Here is an 11172-nt window from a genome sequence, read left to right as displayed (position 1 = left end):
CATCCCGTTCAGTCGCGAGAACAGCAAGTACACACCCCACGTTGGTGGTCACGGTAGAGGATGTCTGGTGGATGAAGGCCAGCGTAAGACAGCTGTCAATCAGCTGACCGCAGTCGTGGTCCTTGACGCCTTCCAATTGGGCCCATCCCTTGGCCAAATCCGATAACTTCTCAGCCAGGCGGGGGTCGGAAGAGAATGAGTCCATCAGCTTAGAGACCACCTGCAGAAATGGCAAGTACCTGTCAGTCTGGTGGTCGTGTGTAACGCATTTGTGAAGTATGCCGCAACATGCGCCAGCTGTCAACGGACACCTGGTCTCGGAGAGAATCTCAAAACAAGTCTTCACGACGTCCGCCTCTATTAACTCGGATACCGCCTCCTCCCCTATGCCAGAGTATACCTCAAGGACGCCGGCACAGGCCTGTCGGACATCTGCTGATTTGGAGCAAGCGAGCTGTTTGATGACCAAGTTGAGACATCCGGAGCTTTTCAGAATGAGTAGCTGATTGTAGTTCAGAGACAAGAGTGGTACCAACGACGAGGCCAGCACAGCCAACAGGTCGTCGTCCTCACAGGCCATCATCGTCTCCACGACCGCCGAGGTTGGCTCTGTCTCAAGAAGAATCTTGTGGTTGCTCGGGTTTCTGGCTACGGTGGCAATCATTCTCGCAGCTCCTTTGATGCCCTTGATCAGATTGCCCTCGTGTTGCTGATGCAGTTCTCGGCCAAACTCAGCAATAGCCTTAACCAGTGTTGGAACCACCCCCGCTTCAACAATGGCTTGAGCATACTGGGATATGTACGACATCGCCGCCAGCGTGGCCAGAGCCCCGCTCCTGGCGGTCTCGTTAGAGCTCTTGATATCACTGAGACACTTCTTGAGGTCGTCCGGTCCAACCAGCGTAGCAAGGCAATCACTCCCGCTGCTCTGCACTGCCGAGTCCGTCCTGTACAGTTCCAGCACGTCTATGACAGCGCCTGCGTGCTCAACGGACGCGATGTGACCTTCAATCCGGAGGAACTGCGATACTACCTTCGACCAGATAGCCGACTGGTCCTTGTACTTCGCGTGGATGAGAAACTCCGTAATGGTCGCAGGGGCGTCGGGTTGCATGGTCTTTCGAACGTCTTTGCGTTGGCCCAGAGACTCCAGCAGCTCTGCTATCATCAGAGCAGGTTCGGGCTTCAGCTTGTCCTTGTCGATGACACCCAGGAGGGCATTGAAGGCCGCTGCCGGCAGTTCAACCCCCGATTTCTGCAACTCACGCAAACTCTCAGCAAAGTCGACTTTGATACTGATGTCCTGGAGGCTGAGCTTCAAGCCGGAGATAATCGCAGTCATTCCACCTTCGCGGACAAATCGTTTGGTCACCTCGTCATCGTCCCAGGTCCGTAGGGCATTGGTGAGCCCGGAAAATGCGAGGGCGCTGGACCGGATTACCTCCTCGTCGGAATTGTTGATGGACTCCACCAAAGAGGGCGTGATACCTAGGTTGATGCTCTCGATGGCGTTGTCCATGGCCCTCATGGTAGGCGGACAGACCAGCCCCGTGAGGGATCGCAGACCGAAAGCCAACATACGGCTGAACTCCTTATTCTTGGTAACTGAATCGACAGCGGCTCCCAATCGGCTATCAGGGCGCAATTCTGAATGACACGAAGTCTGATGGCCTACGTTTCTTAACCATGTACGTATGAGATTCGAAATTCGATAGATACAGCCTCAGTCAAGTGCGTGAGTCAACCACAACGACCGTTTGAAGGCGGGGTGCTGTCCGTCTTGCAAGAGTATAGGTATGGGCACAGGTAGGGTAATTTCGGCAAGCGTATGAGATTTTTCCGGCTCGCTTGCGCTTCGCAGCCCTGTTCTGGCTTCAAAGGCCAAAAACCACTTGTCAGTTCTGACCAACGCAACGAGTGGGGAAGACACCAATGACGAGTCGCGCTCTTCCTGAGCCGGAAACAACCACAGGAGCAGGTCAGACTCGGGAGTGACTACAGTGCGCAGCTGCAACGTTGCCATGGTGGCCTGCGCAGTTCCCAGCCAGCAGCCACAGTCGTGCCGCACAACCCCTTCACTCACGCTACAGTCGAGGAGGTCTCTTGTCGGCAGTTGGCAGTGACCAGAGTGACTCGCGGTGTTGGTGGAGCAGGTCACGTCAGGGAGGTGTCCCTGACATTCCTCGCAGGAGTACTCAGCACCGTCAAAGAGGGGCTCGAACTGCCACGTCACCTTACAGATGGCCGCGCCACAACAGCGGCATTGAAAAGTCGTAATGCCAGACGTCAGTTCCTGGAAGAGCAGCAGTGACCCGCTTTCTAGTCCTGGAGTTCTCGTCTGTGTCACAAAGCACCGACTCTCACCCAGTCCACATCAGAGGGAAGCCGACCTTTGAGGCACTCAACCCCGTCCACACATGATCGTGAGTCCACTTGGAGGCTGCTCTCACATGGGACGAGCCCTTTCCAGGCGAAGCCTTCGACCTCGCGCTCTGTCACCAGCAGCACAGCTTGGAGCATAATTCGTGGAATGGTGCTCCATCTGAAGACTATTATAAGGGAGGCTGCAGAGGTGAAGGAAACTGCGCTGAGTCGTCTAGATGTGCTGTTCGGCAAGTGGGGCAGGTTCTGCTGCCGACGCCCTTGGTGGGTGATGGCTGTCTCGACCGTGGCCTGTCTGCTGTGTGGCTTGGGCTTCTTGCCGCATTTCGCGTTCTGGATAAATGGCGCCGAGGACCTCTACTCCCTCCCGATAAGCAAGGCTCGTGAGGACGGCGCCATCCATCGTAGCCTGTTCGAAGCATCTTATCAGCGGACGAGCACCGTGGTCATGACCGCCACTGATGGCCGTAACCTTCTTACCCATACGGACGTCGAGTTCGCGAGAGCTGTTGATCGTTTCGTTCGTGGAGAGACCAGCGATCCCTCTTCAGGGAAGCAGGTTCTTGTAGCCGGCTCAGTGCCCGATTGCGACGGCGACGTGCACTTCGCTTGTCTGTGCGCCCGCACCTACGGACTCGACTGCGATGAACAGAGCGTCATTGCCACGGGTCTAAAGACACAGGAAGCCTCTCCCGTCGAGTTCGTGCTGGTGGATGGGCTGATCTACGACATTGATGAGGGAAAAGGCTACGTACCTGACTACTTTCTTGGCGGCTACAGCGCGGAGCCCTGCCGCCGCGCCCTCCCCGCAGCCCTAGCGGGACAGTTGACGGTCGTGGACTCCGACCCCGATGAGGACGGGCTAGTGGAGGCGGACGTCGAGTGCATCAATGACGTACGGGCCTATGCGTTCTACTACTTCCTGCGTGACACCAAGGAGCAGCAGGACCTTAACCTGCGTTGGGAGGCAGCGCTCATCGCCGGTGTGCAGTCTTTGAACCTGAGTTTTCCGGACTACACCATCGCAGTCAACGCATTTCGCAGTCGCGACGATGAGCTCCGGTCCTCAACCTCCGAATCTGATGACATAAAGTTCGTGGTTTTGACCTGCGTTATTCTGTACCTCTACGCTATGCTGGCCAACTTCAGCTTTGACCTCGTACAATGTAAGGTACTGACGGGGTTTGCCGGGGTCACCTCCTGTCTGCTGTCGATGTTGGCAGGCCTCGGCAGTCTGAGTTTGATGGGTGTGGCATTTGTCCCTACGGCCCTGGTTTGTCCCTTCCTTTGTTTGGGCGTGGGAGTGGATGATATGTTCGTTTTGATCAATACGTACTCCATGAACTTCAGGACGGTGAACGCAGAGGACCGGGTTCAAGAATCGCTCGAGGAGAGTGGTATGGCCATCACCATCACTACGCTCACTTCTATCCTGGCCTTTGTGGTGGGCTCCTTCTCGCCCTACCTCTCAATCCGTAACTTCTGTCTTTTTTCCGCCGGATGTATGCTGTTCGTCTACCTTCTGTGCCTCACGTTCGTGCTACCAGTGCTCTGCTTGGAAGCCCGGCGCGAGGAACGCGCCTTCAGAGCGACTGGTTGGAGGCCACCGTTTATGGGTCGTGTCGGGACGTCCGAACGCATCAATGGACTGGTGGCAGCCGCCTTCGATCAGTCCAACCGCAGAGCCCACCGCAGACTTACAGGTGGAGCCAACCGGTGGTTGGTCTGGCTTCACACTCCGGGAAAGCCTGAGGATGCCGTGTTAGCGAAACTCAAGGCCATCCAGGAGCCGGCAGGAGTTGTAGGGCGCTGGGTGCGGCGATTCTTCTTGAACGGCTTTGGAGTGAATTTGATGAGACCCTGGGTGAAGATTCTGGTGGCGCTCGCAGTGGTGTCGTATCTGTCCGTCAGCGTGTACGGTTTCCTTCACATCCGACAGGGACTAGATCTGTCGGACCTGGCGCCAGCGTCCTCGTACTTAAAGGTCCATGACACCATTATATCTGAGTTCTTCACGAAGTTCGATGTGCCTGCAGACGTATTTGTCGAAACTGGCTACGTGTGGTCGGAATCCGAAACCATTGATAGCCTCCTGTCCTTGACAGAGAATATACGCGCCTTGCCGTCCACCGCTCTTTTCATGAACCCGTTGGAGATCATCTCCGCGGACCCTGACTACCGTGGAGACCTTCTCTCCGGGGATGTTGAACGGTTTGCCGCGGGCATGGATCGTGCCTTAGCCGGGAAGTACGACCAGTTCCGCAAGGATCTGGTCTTCATCGGCGACCGTCTCGCCGCGTTGCGGTGCACTCTGCTCCCGAAGGCAATGCGGTCGTCAGAGGAGAGGGCCCTCTGGATGACTTCGATCCGCCAGACTCTGGAGGCGTCCTCAATGCGAGCCCTCGCGTGGAACTACATGATGATATTCTACGAGTCTGATTTAGCAGTGCTATCCTCCGTTTTCGTCAACATGGGTGTTGCCGCGCTGGCCATCCTCCTAGTCACCTTCGTCCTCATGCCGTCCCTCGCCGTAGGGCTGCTCACCATCATCGTAATGGTGATGATCGACGTAGGACTGTTTGGTTTCATGTACTTCTGGGACGTTAAACTCAACATGATATCCATGATCAATCTCGTAATCTCCGTCGGCTTCGCTGTGGACTACGCCAGCCACATGGTGCACGCCTTCGTGTCGCACTGCCACGGTTCCTCTCGAAACCGACGAGCGGTGGAGAGTCTCGCCCTCATGGGCGCCCCTGTGTTCAACGGCGCCGTTTGTACACTGCTGGGCGTTTTCATGTTGGGGTTTGCGGAGTCCTACGTCTTCATTGTTTTCTTCCGCATGTTCACGCTGGTGGTGGTTATCGGTACGGTCCACGGATTGCTGGTTCTCCCAGTGTTACTGGGATGTATCGGACCCATGACATCGCACGGCCAGGCCAAAGTTGCCTACTCAGAAGCTACCAGCCACCCATCGTATATTAGCCCTTGAGGTCTCTTGTCCTTTTAAAACACTACACATCACATTGTGGTCGCCTCACCCCACAGCCACTAATGCCCACGAAAACAAATAGCATTCCAATGAACAAGCTTCTTCGACTATTTACATTCCTCCTAACCGTCTCCAGCGCCTGTGGCTGCCGTGGAAGCAGCGCAGGAAGGGCTCTTGGGGAGTGCCCATGCAAGAAACGCGCTCGTTTAATGAAGCTTCAAGCCCTTGAAACCAATATCTGATGGGCGGTTTTTTAATGGGGTCCCATAGCGAACGCCTCAGATCAATGATTTTGTGACTTGCCCTCGTTTGAGACCCAAAATGACCATTACACTGTTTTTTGTTAGCCTAAGAAAACCTTACTGTTGACCAGCACCTTACAGTTTACATGATTTGAATGATTTGAGTGCATGCCAAAAATCCATTGCACCAGAACATCACAGTCGATAAATTCACATTCTATGCACGCTTCTTATGAACGCTTCTGGGGAAAACCACCCCAGACTACTGCCCCTCAAGCTCAGAAATCGCTTGTGGTTCGGCTTCATGACGCCGCGATTCAGATACTTCATTCCGTTCTTCGGGGACGGCCCGAACATGAGACCAAACTGTAGTACGTCCAAGATGGTGGGATTGCCGTAATCTCCAAGCTGGGTGGCCTTCATAGTTGCCGTCCCAGTCTGTAGGCGGCGAAGTCGCGTCTTCTTGTGATTCCCCCTGTGGTGGTCGACGTGGTCGACCTGATGCTCCGAAAACCTGACAAGCCCCTTGGAGTGCTCTGGTCTCCTAATGGGCTTCTCATGAGCTCGACCTAGGGCATAGGCCAGACCGATAATAGCAGTACTAAGTAGTCTCATCGATTCTACTCTTTTCGAGATCTCTGTTGGAGTGGGGTTTTGATTTGGTGACAGTGTCATCAGTGAGGCTGTCGAGGTAAGGAAAAGAATCATAGATTCAAATGGATGCAGTTCTTCGTCTTTGTGTCATCATCCACTTTGCTGAGTTAAAAGCACGCATGAGCCGGGAGAGGAGTCCCTGTTCAAAACTGGGGTGTGGGGCGCGGGCATGTGCCGTTCGGAACGCCACGCTCGGTGGTGGTCGCAGCCTGGTCGAGAGAGTCGTTTCAGCAATACTTGTGTTTGGCAGATGCTCTTCCGAGGAAGGATCTGGGACCTCACTATAGAAGTCTCCCGCAGAAGAATCAGGGACCTCGCTGTGGTGGTCTCGTGTAAAAGGCTCTGGGACCTCTTCTGTAGAATGATCTGGGACCTCTCCTGTAGAAGGATCTGGGACCTCTCCTGTAGAAGGATATGTGACATCGCCTACAGAATGATCTGGGACCTCACTATAGTAGTCTCTCGTAGAAGAATCTGGGACCTCGCTGTGGTGGTGCGTTTTCAAATCGAAGGCCTCACGAGAGTGCTCACCACTCAAGCTGCTCACGCAGAGCGCCATAGCAGCAGCGAAAAACATTAACAATAACAAATACTTCGCCGAACCGACTCGGGTGAGGCAAACATGCAGAGCCTTGCCTCAAACTATTTTCTTGCTGAAACGGCTCTTGGCTGTTGTTTTCCGAGCAGACTATTGACGAAGCGATGAGGGCCTTCGACAATTATTACCTGGTCTCTTGACTGAGATGTTACAGACTCCCCACAGGCTGAAAGCCCCACAAACTCATGATGTGGTGTGTCGCAGCATCTCTGTGTATTCGTAAGGTTCCATGCGCTTGTTTTCTACTGCTCTCTTCCTGGTATCAATTAGTGCTGCGGGTAGTCTTCGAGGTAACACCGAATCTACGACACCAACAAGTTTGATGCACTCTGAAGACGACTTAATGGAGGACTTTGAGTTCTTTGATGAGGATGTGGTAAGTGCTGATGTCGCATCTGACTCTGACCATTTTGGGGACATCATTGAAAGCGGAGAGCCTCTGATCTCTAAGGATCCTCTGATCTCTCAGGAGCCTCTGATCTCTAAGGAGCCTCTGATCTCTAAGGAGCCTCGGATCTCTAAGGAGCCTCGGATCTCTAAGGAGCCTCGGATCTCTAAGGAGCCCCGGATCTCTAAAGAGTTTCGGATCTCTAAAGAGCCTCGGATCTCTAAAGAGCCTCGGATCTCTCAGGAGCCTCTGAAGCCTCTGATCTCTCAGGAGCCTCTGATCTCTCAGGAGCCTCTGATTTCACAGAAGCCTCTGATTTCACAGAAGCCTTCGATATCACAGAAGCCTTTGATATCACAGGACGCGAGGGCGCAACTCCATGCCCTTCTAGCTGATGACCTCGGTGAAACTACAGAGGGCTTCGAGAAGAACTCCGCGCATCCCAGCGTAGCCCTCCAAGGTTTGGGCTCTGATCACCTCGGTGTCGGGCAGGATGAACTCCGCCCTGTGCTTGGCTGGAATGACAACGGGATTTCCAGCGCTAGAAATATATTGAAGATGGCCCAGGTAAAAGTTTCAGTTGTCGTGGCTCTCCTGGAGGCTACGAAGCACTTGTCAGCGGAGAGTAGGGCGAGGCTGCAGGCGGTGGTTTCCAGCGGTGAGCGAGAATTGTTGCCGTTTTTCACCAAGGCTGCATTTGCCAACCAGCGCGTGAAGAAGCTGCTCACGGGGGCCCTCTGCGATGTTGAGGCTCTCGACTCACTGGTGCATGATGAGTTCGGACAGGAAGATGTCGAGACGCTTTTGGCCGAGATAGTAGCGGAGAACTTGTCGTTGATCAAGTCCTCCGTGGGCAAAGGGACACTTGCCGCCCTTCAGCCATACCTGACTTGACGTTCAGAAGATAGTGTTTAAGTGTGAATGCTCTAATTATTGTTCTTCAAATTGTTTTCTCGCATCGCTTGCACGCAGGGAAGGCCGCATGATTTTTATGATGGTTTGAATCGAAATGAGGACAAAAGCATAATGAGATTCTTTACTGTCGCCGTTCTCTATTCTGCTGTCCACGGCCAGGAGACCGACGCCAGTGCCTCTGTTGGCAAGCAAGCCGGCAATGATGTCCAGGACGCCCTCCAGAGTCTGTTGAACGCTGACTGGATCAAGGAAGCACTTCCGCCCTTTGATGCTGATGAAGGTCTAAAAGGGCTTCTCGAGTCATTTCTTCCGAGCGATGTATTGCGTGACCTTCCGGATATGGAAATGCTGCTGAACAATTCTACAGTGAGAGGCCTGCTTCGGTCTCTCGGAGAAGGTGGTAGCCTCGAAGAGATGCTCAGCGGGGTGAACCTCGGTCCCCTCCAATCGCTGCTGGAGGACCCAGCCGCCGCTGCCGCGCTGATAAAATCCTTTGGATGGCGTTTCAAAGCCTTCAGTTTGATGCAAAGCGTGAAGAGTGTTCTCGCGCCTGAGTCTTCCGAGGGCTATCTGCAACAGCTTGTGGCCTCGGTCGCAGCCCAACCAGACGTCGCGAGAATGCTCGCCGACCCAAGAATTGCGGCCGCGGCTCGTTTTCTGGGTGAGCAGACCAATGTAATCTTACAGACCACTGCTTCCCCGACGGAATCAGATGCGGATGGTGCCGAAGCCGCTGACACATGCGAGAAGCCTATGCTGAAACACTAGCACGCTGATTGGAATTGGGTTTTCAAGACGTAATTTAAAAATTTTGAAGCGTCAAGGCAACCTTGATAGGACGTAACAGCACGTACCCATCAGTATTGTAAGTGCCGTATAGAAGAAGATCTTGTTTATGCGGTGCGAGATCGTGCCGTAGGCGACCTTTAGCTCTGACAGGCTGTGTAGACTCATGAAATACTTCCTGCCGACATGAGTAATAAAGCTCACTAGCACAAAGTAGGCGATCAACCCAAACAGGGCGACAACAGCCTCGTTAAAACCCAGCACGAAGTGGAGGAGCCAGCAGAAGATAGAGGCGACGAACAATACTCGGGCGCCACATAGTGCACACATTACCGCCTCAACCACCTCTTGCAGCAGGGCCCCTGCAATCGTGCTTCTCATCGTTTGGGCACAGCGGAAGTACTTGCCTGGCGGGAACTCAGGAGACTTCCAAAAAGCAGCGCAAGGGGGTCTGAAAGCAGCTAAAACGTTTCCAGGCCCCATTGAGTTCAGCGGCAGCTTCGTGGTTGGCAGAAGCAGACTCGGAGACCTCTCCACCAGAGCTGTCAGTAGCCTGTCGCAATGGCAGCTCTCTGAGGACGCCTCCAGCCACACTGGGCGTTTCCAACAGTACGGGGGCGCTGTGCAACTCATGTGGAGCGGCGGCGCCTTTAACGGCACAGCATCTCTTGAGAAATGCCGTTTGAGGGACTTCGAGGTGGCGATAGGTTCGACTTGGAAGCCTGGAAGGGTCAGAGCGGCGACGAGGGGGGTTTTCTGTGATCGCAGCGCATCAAATTGCAACATTGGGCGCCAAAAGATACGAATTAAACGAAAGATACGAGTGAACTAGTAATTGATATCTTTCAAGACTGCCAGAAACACGGAGACTGCAACCATACCAATGAAATAAAAAGCGCTGGAAGCCCACGACTCCTCCAGTAATTCTGGCACATACGCATATTCAGCCAGGCTCATCTTTGAGACAATACCAGTTGCGAGAGTCGCGACTGTACAGTTGAGGATCACGAGCAGCACGGTCCATGGACGTATTCCATAGACGTATTCCATTGCCACGAAGCTGACGCTGTTTACAATCAGCAGCGCGAGCAGCCGATAACGGTAGGCCAAAACCGTCTCGCAAACCTCCTGCATGAGTAAATCTAGAGGAGAGCCAGCGTTAAGTATCATCGTGTGCGGGCACCTGTAGATCAGGCGTGGCGCTGGATGGCGTTGCAGCAGCTCACTCCATTTGAGTCGAGAGCGGCCACTGTCTGATATAAGGTAGGCCGGTGTGCGAGACATCAGACGTGTGCAAGGAGTTCGGAAAGCCTTGGAAAAGGCGGCGTAGCTGTCGAAGGCAACAGGTGTCTTCACTGTGGGAAAAAGAAGACCGTGCGCATCATGGCGATTTATCGCGTCGACCACGCGGGGGCAGGTACCGTCTTTTAGGGGGAGACCCACAGTACGTGCCCAGCTACGCGATCTCAACGGTCGGCGCCGCCGCGGCAACTGCTTTGGCGAATCGAAAATCAAGGCTGCGCGTTCGCAGCTCAGATGAACGCGCGGCATCTCCGAAGGTAAGTAGCCGGAGATATTGATTGCTTGAGATCGACACACCAACTTGGGTGGGGGTGCCTCTTTAGGAGCAGTACAAATTGGAAGCGTGAGCACGCCCAACAGGAACTGTGGCGAAGGACAGTGCGCCAACATCTCAACAAAGGAGCAATTATGTTTATTGCCTGTGTCGCTGTCACATTCGTAAATTCTTTATCTTCACTTGCTTGCTGACAGGGTCTGCATATGTCAAAATTTCGCATGTGATCGACGCTGTGGATGATTGGCCTCCTTTCCGATTAAAACATATTTATGATATACCATCAGAGGTGTCAGAGTGGACCTCTCCTGAGCACCCTCCTCACGCTGCATGTACCTCCTGTGATCTCCCCTCATCCACCGTCGCAAAGGAGTCAGAGTCTTCTCAGAGACTTGCCACTCGACATTCTTACCGCTGTGCCTACTCAGGGACCTGTGATGTTGAGCTGCGAGACATTCCCAAACGCCTTTCAGCTCCAGGAACCTCACGTCCCAAGGAGAGAACCGCTTCTCACAAGAAGAAAATCACCCTCGGGATGGAATTCGAAGCGAATCCCAAAGAGAGAACCGCTCTTCACAACAAGAAAACCACCCTCGGAAAGGAATTCGAAGCGAATCCTCACGACTCGACTCTCTGAAG

The 11172-nt window shown here is 53.9% G+C and overlaps 8 protein-coding genes across 10 annotated transcripts; 3 read left to right on the top strand and 5 right to left on the bottom strand.

Annotated features, from left to right (window-relative positions):
- On the bottom strand, nucleotides 1–1688 carry KVP18_000896 (uncharacterized protein; the record flags this gene model as incomplete). 2 transcript variants are annotated; one of them, XM_067950400.1, is made up of 2 exons in its annotated part: nucleotides 1–1647; nucleotides 1676–1688. In XM_067950400.1, coding segments are annotated over 2 exons (1660 nt in total), but the record flags the coding sequence as incomplete, so codon positions are not given.
- A 35-nt stretch (nucleotides 1689–1723) lies between these two features.
- Nucleotides 1724–2023, bottom strand: KVP18_000901 (uncharacterized protein; the record flags this gene model as incomplete). Its single annotated transcript, XM_067950406.1, has 1 exon — nucleotides 1724–2023. The coding sequence occupies one exon, from the start codon at nucleotides 2021–2023 to the stop codon at nucleotides 1724–1726; it is 300 nt and encodes a 99-aa protein (XP_067806335.1).
- Nucleotides 2024–2530: 507 nt separating this feature from the next.
- Nucleotides 2531–5374, top strand: KVP18_000899 (uncharacterized protein; the record flags this gene model as incomplete). The annotated part of the gene is made up of 1 exon (XM_067950404.1): nucleotides 2531–5374. The coding sequence occupies one exon, from the start codon at nucleotides 2531–2533 to the stop codon at nucleotides 5372–5374; it is 2844 nt and encodes a 947-aa protein (XP_067806333.1).
- Nucleotides 5375–5826: 452 nt separating this feature from the next.
- Nucleotides 5827–6231, bottom strand: KVP18_000895 (uncharacterized protein; the record flags this gene model as incomplete). Its single annotated transcript, XM_067950398.1, has 1 exon — nucleotides 5827–6231. One exon carries the CDS (start codon nucleotides 6229–6231, stop codon nucleotides 5827–5829), a length of 405 nt encoding a protein of 134 aa, XP_067806327.1.
- A 959-nt stretch (nucleotides 6232–7190) lies between these two features.
- KVP18_000898 (uncharacterized protein) lies at nucleotides 7191–8150 on the top strand (the record flags this gene model as incomplete). Of its 2 annotated transcripts, none has more annotated exons than XM_067950402.1 (1): nucleotides 7191–8150. In XM_067950402.1, one exon carries the CDS (start codon nucleotides 7191–7193, stop codon nucleotides 8148–8150), a length of 960 nt encoding a protein of 319 aa, XP_067806331.1. The 2 variants fall into 2 exon arrangements, with proteins under 2 accessions (XP_067806331.1, XP_067806332.1); XM_067950403.1 differs by having other exon boundaries at nucleotides 7212–8150.
- Nucleotides 8151–8282: 132 nt separating this feature from the next.
- Nucleotides 8283–8939, top strand: KVP18_000897 (uncharacterized protein; the record flags this gene model as incomplete). Its single annotated transcript, XM_067950401.1, has 1 exon — nucleotides 8283–8939. The coding sequence occupies one exon, from the start codon at nucleotides 8283–8285 to the stop codon at nucleotides 8937–8939; it is 657 nt and encodes a 218-aa protein (XP_067806330.1).
- A 51-nt stretch (nucleotides 8940–8990) lies between these two features.
- Nucleotides 8991–9743, bottom strand: KVP18_000894 (uncharacterized protein; the record flags this gene model as incomplete). Its single annotated transcript, XM_067950397.1, has 1 exon — nucleotides 8991–9743. The coding sequence occupies one exon, from the start codon at nucleotides 9741–9743 to the stop codon at nucleotides 8991–8993; it is 753 nt and encodes a 250-aa protein (XP_067806326.1).
- A 42-nt stretch (nucleotides 9744–9785) lies between these two features.
- On the bottom strand, nucleotides 9786–10649 carry KVP18_000900 (uncharacterized protein; the record flags this gene model as incomplete). The annotated part of the gene is made up of 1 exon (XM_067950405.1): nucleotides 9786–10649. One exon carries the CDS (start codon nucleotides 10647–10649, stop codon nucleotides 9786–9788), a length of 864 nt encoding a protein of 287 aa, XP_067806334.1.
- Nucleotides 10650–11172: the final 523 nt, after the last annotated feature.

Source organism: the organism of the source record quoted next (genome assembly GCF_019968955.1).
Source record: "MAG: Porospora cf. gigantea A chromosome Unknown PgA_NODE_778_length_11172_cov_388.446, whole genome shotgun sequence".
NCBI lineage: Eukaryota > Apicomplexa > Conoidasida > Eugregarinorida > Porosporidae > Porospora > Porospora cf. gigantea A.
Note: the sequence above shows the minus strand (reverse complement) of the source record. Positions and strands in the feature narration are given on the sequence as shown.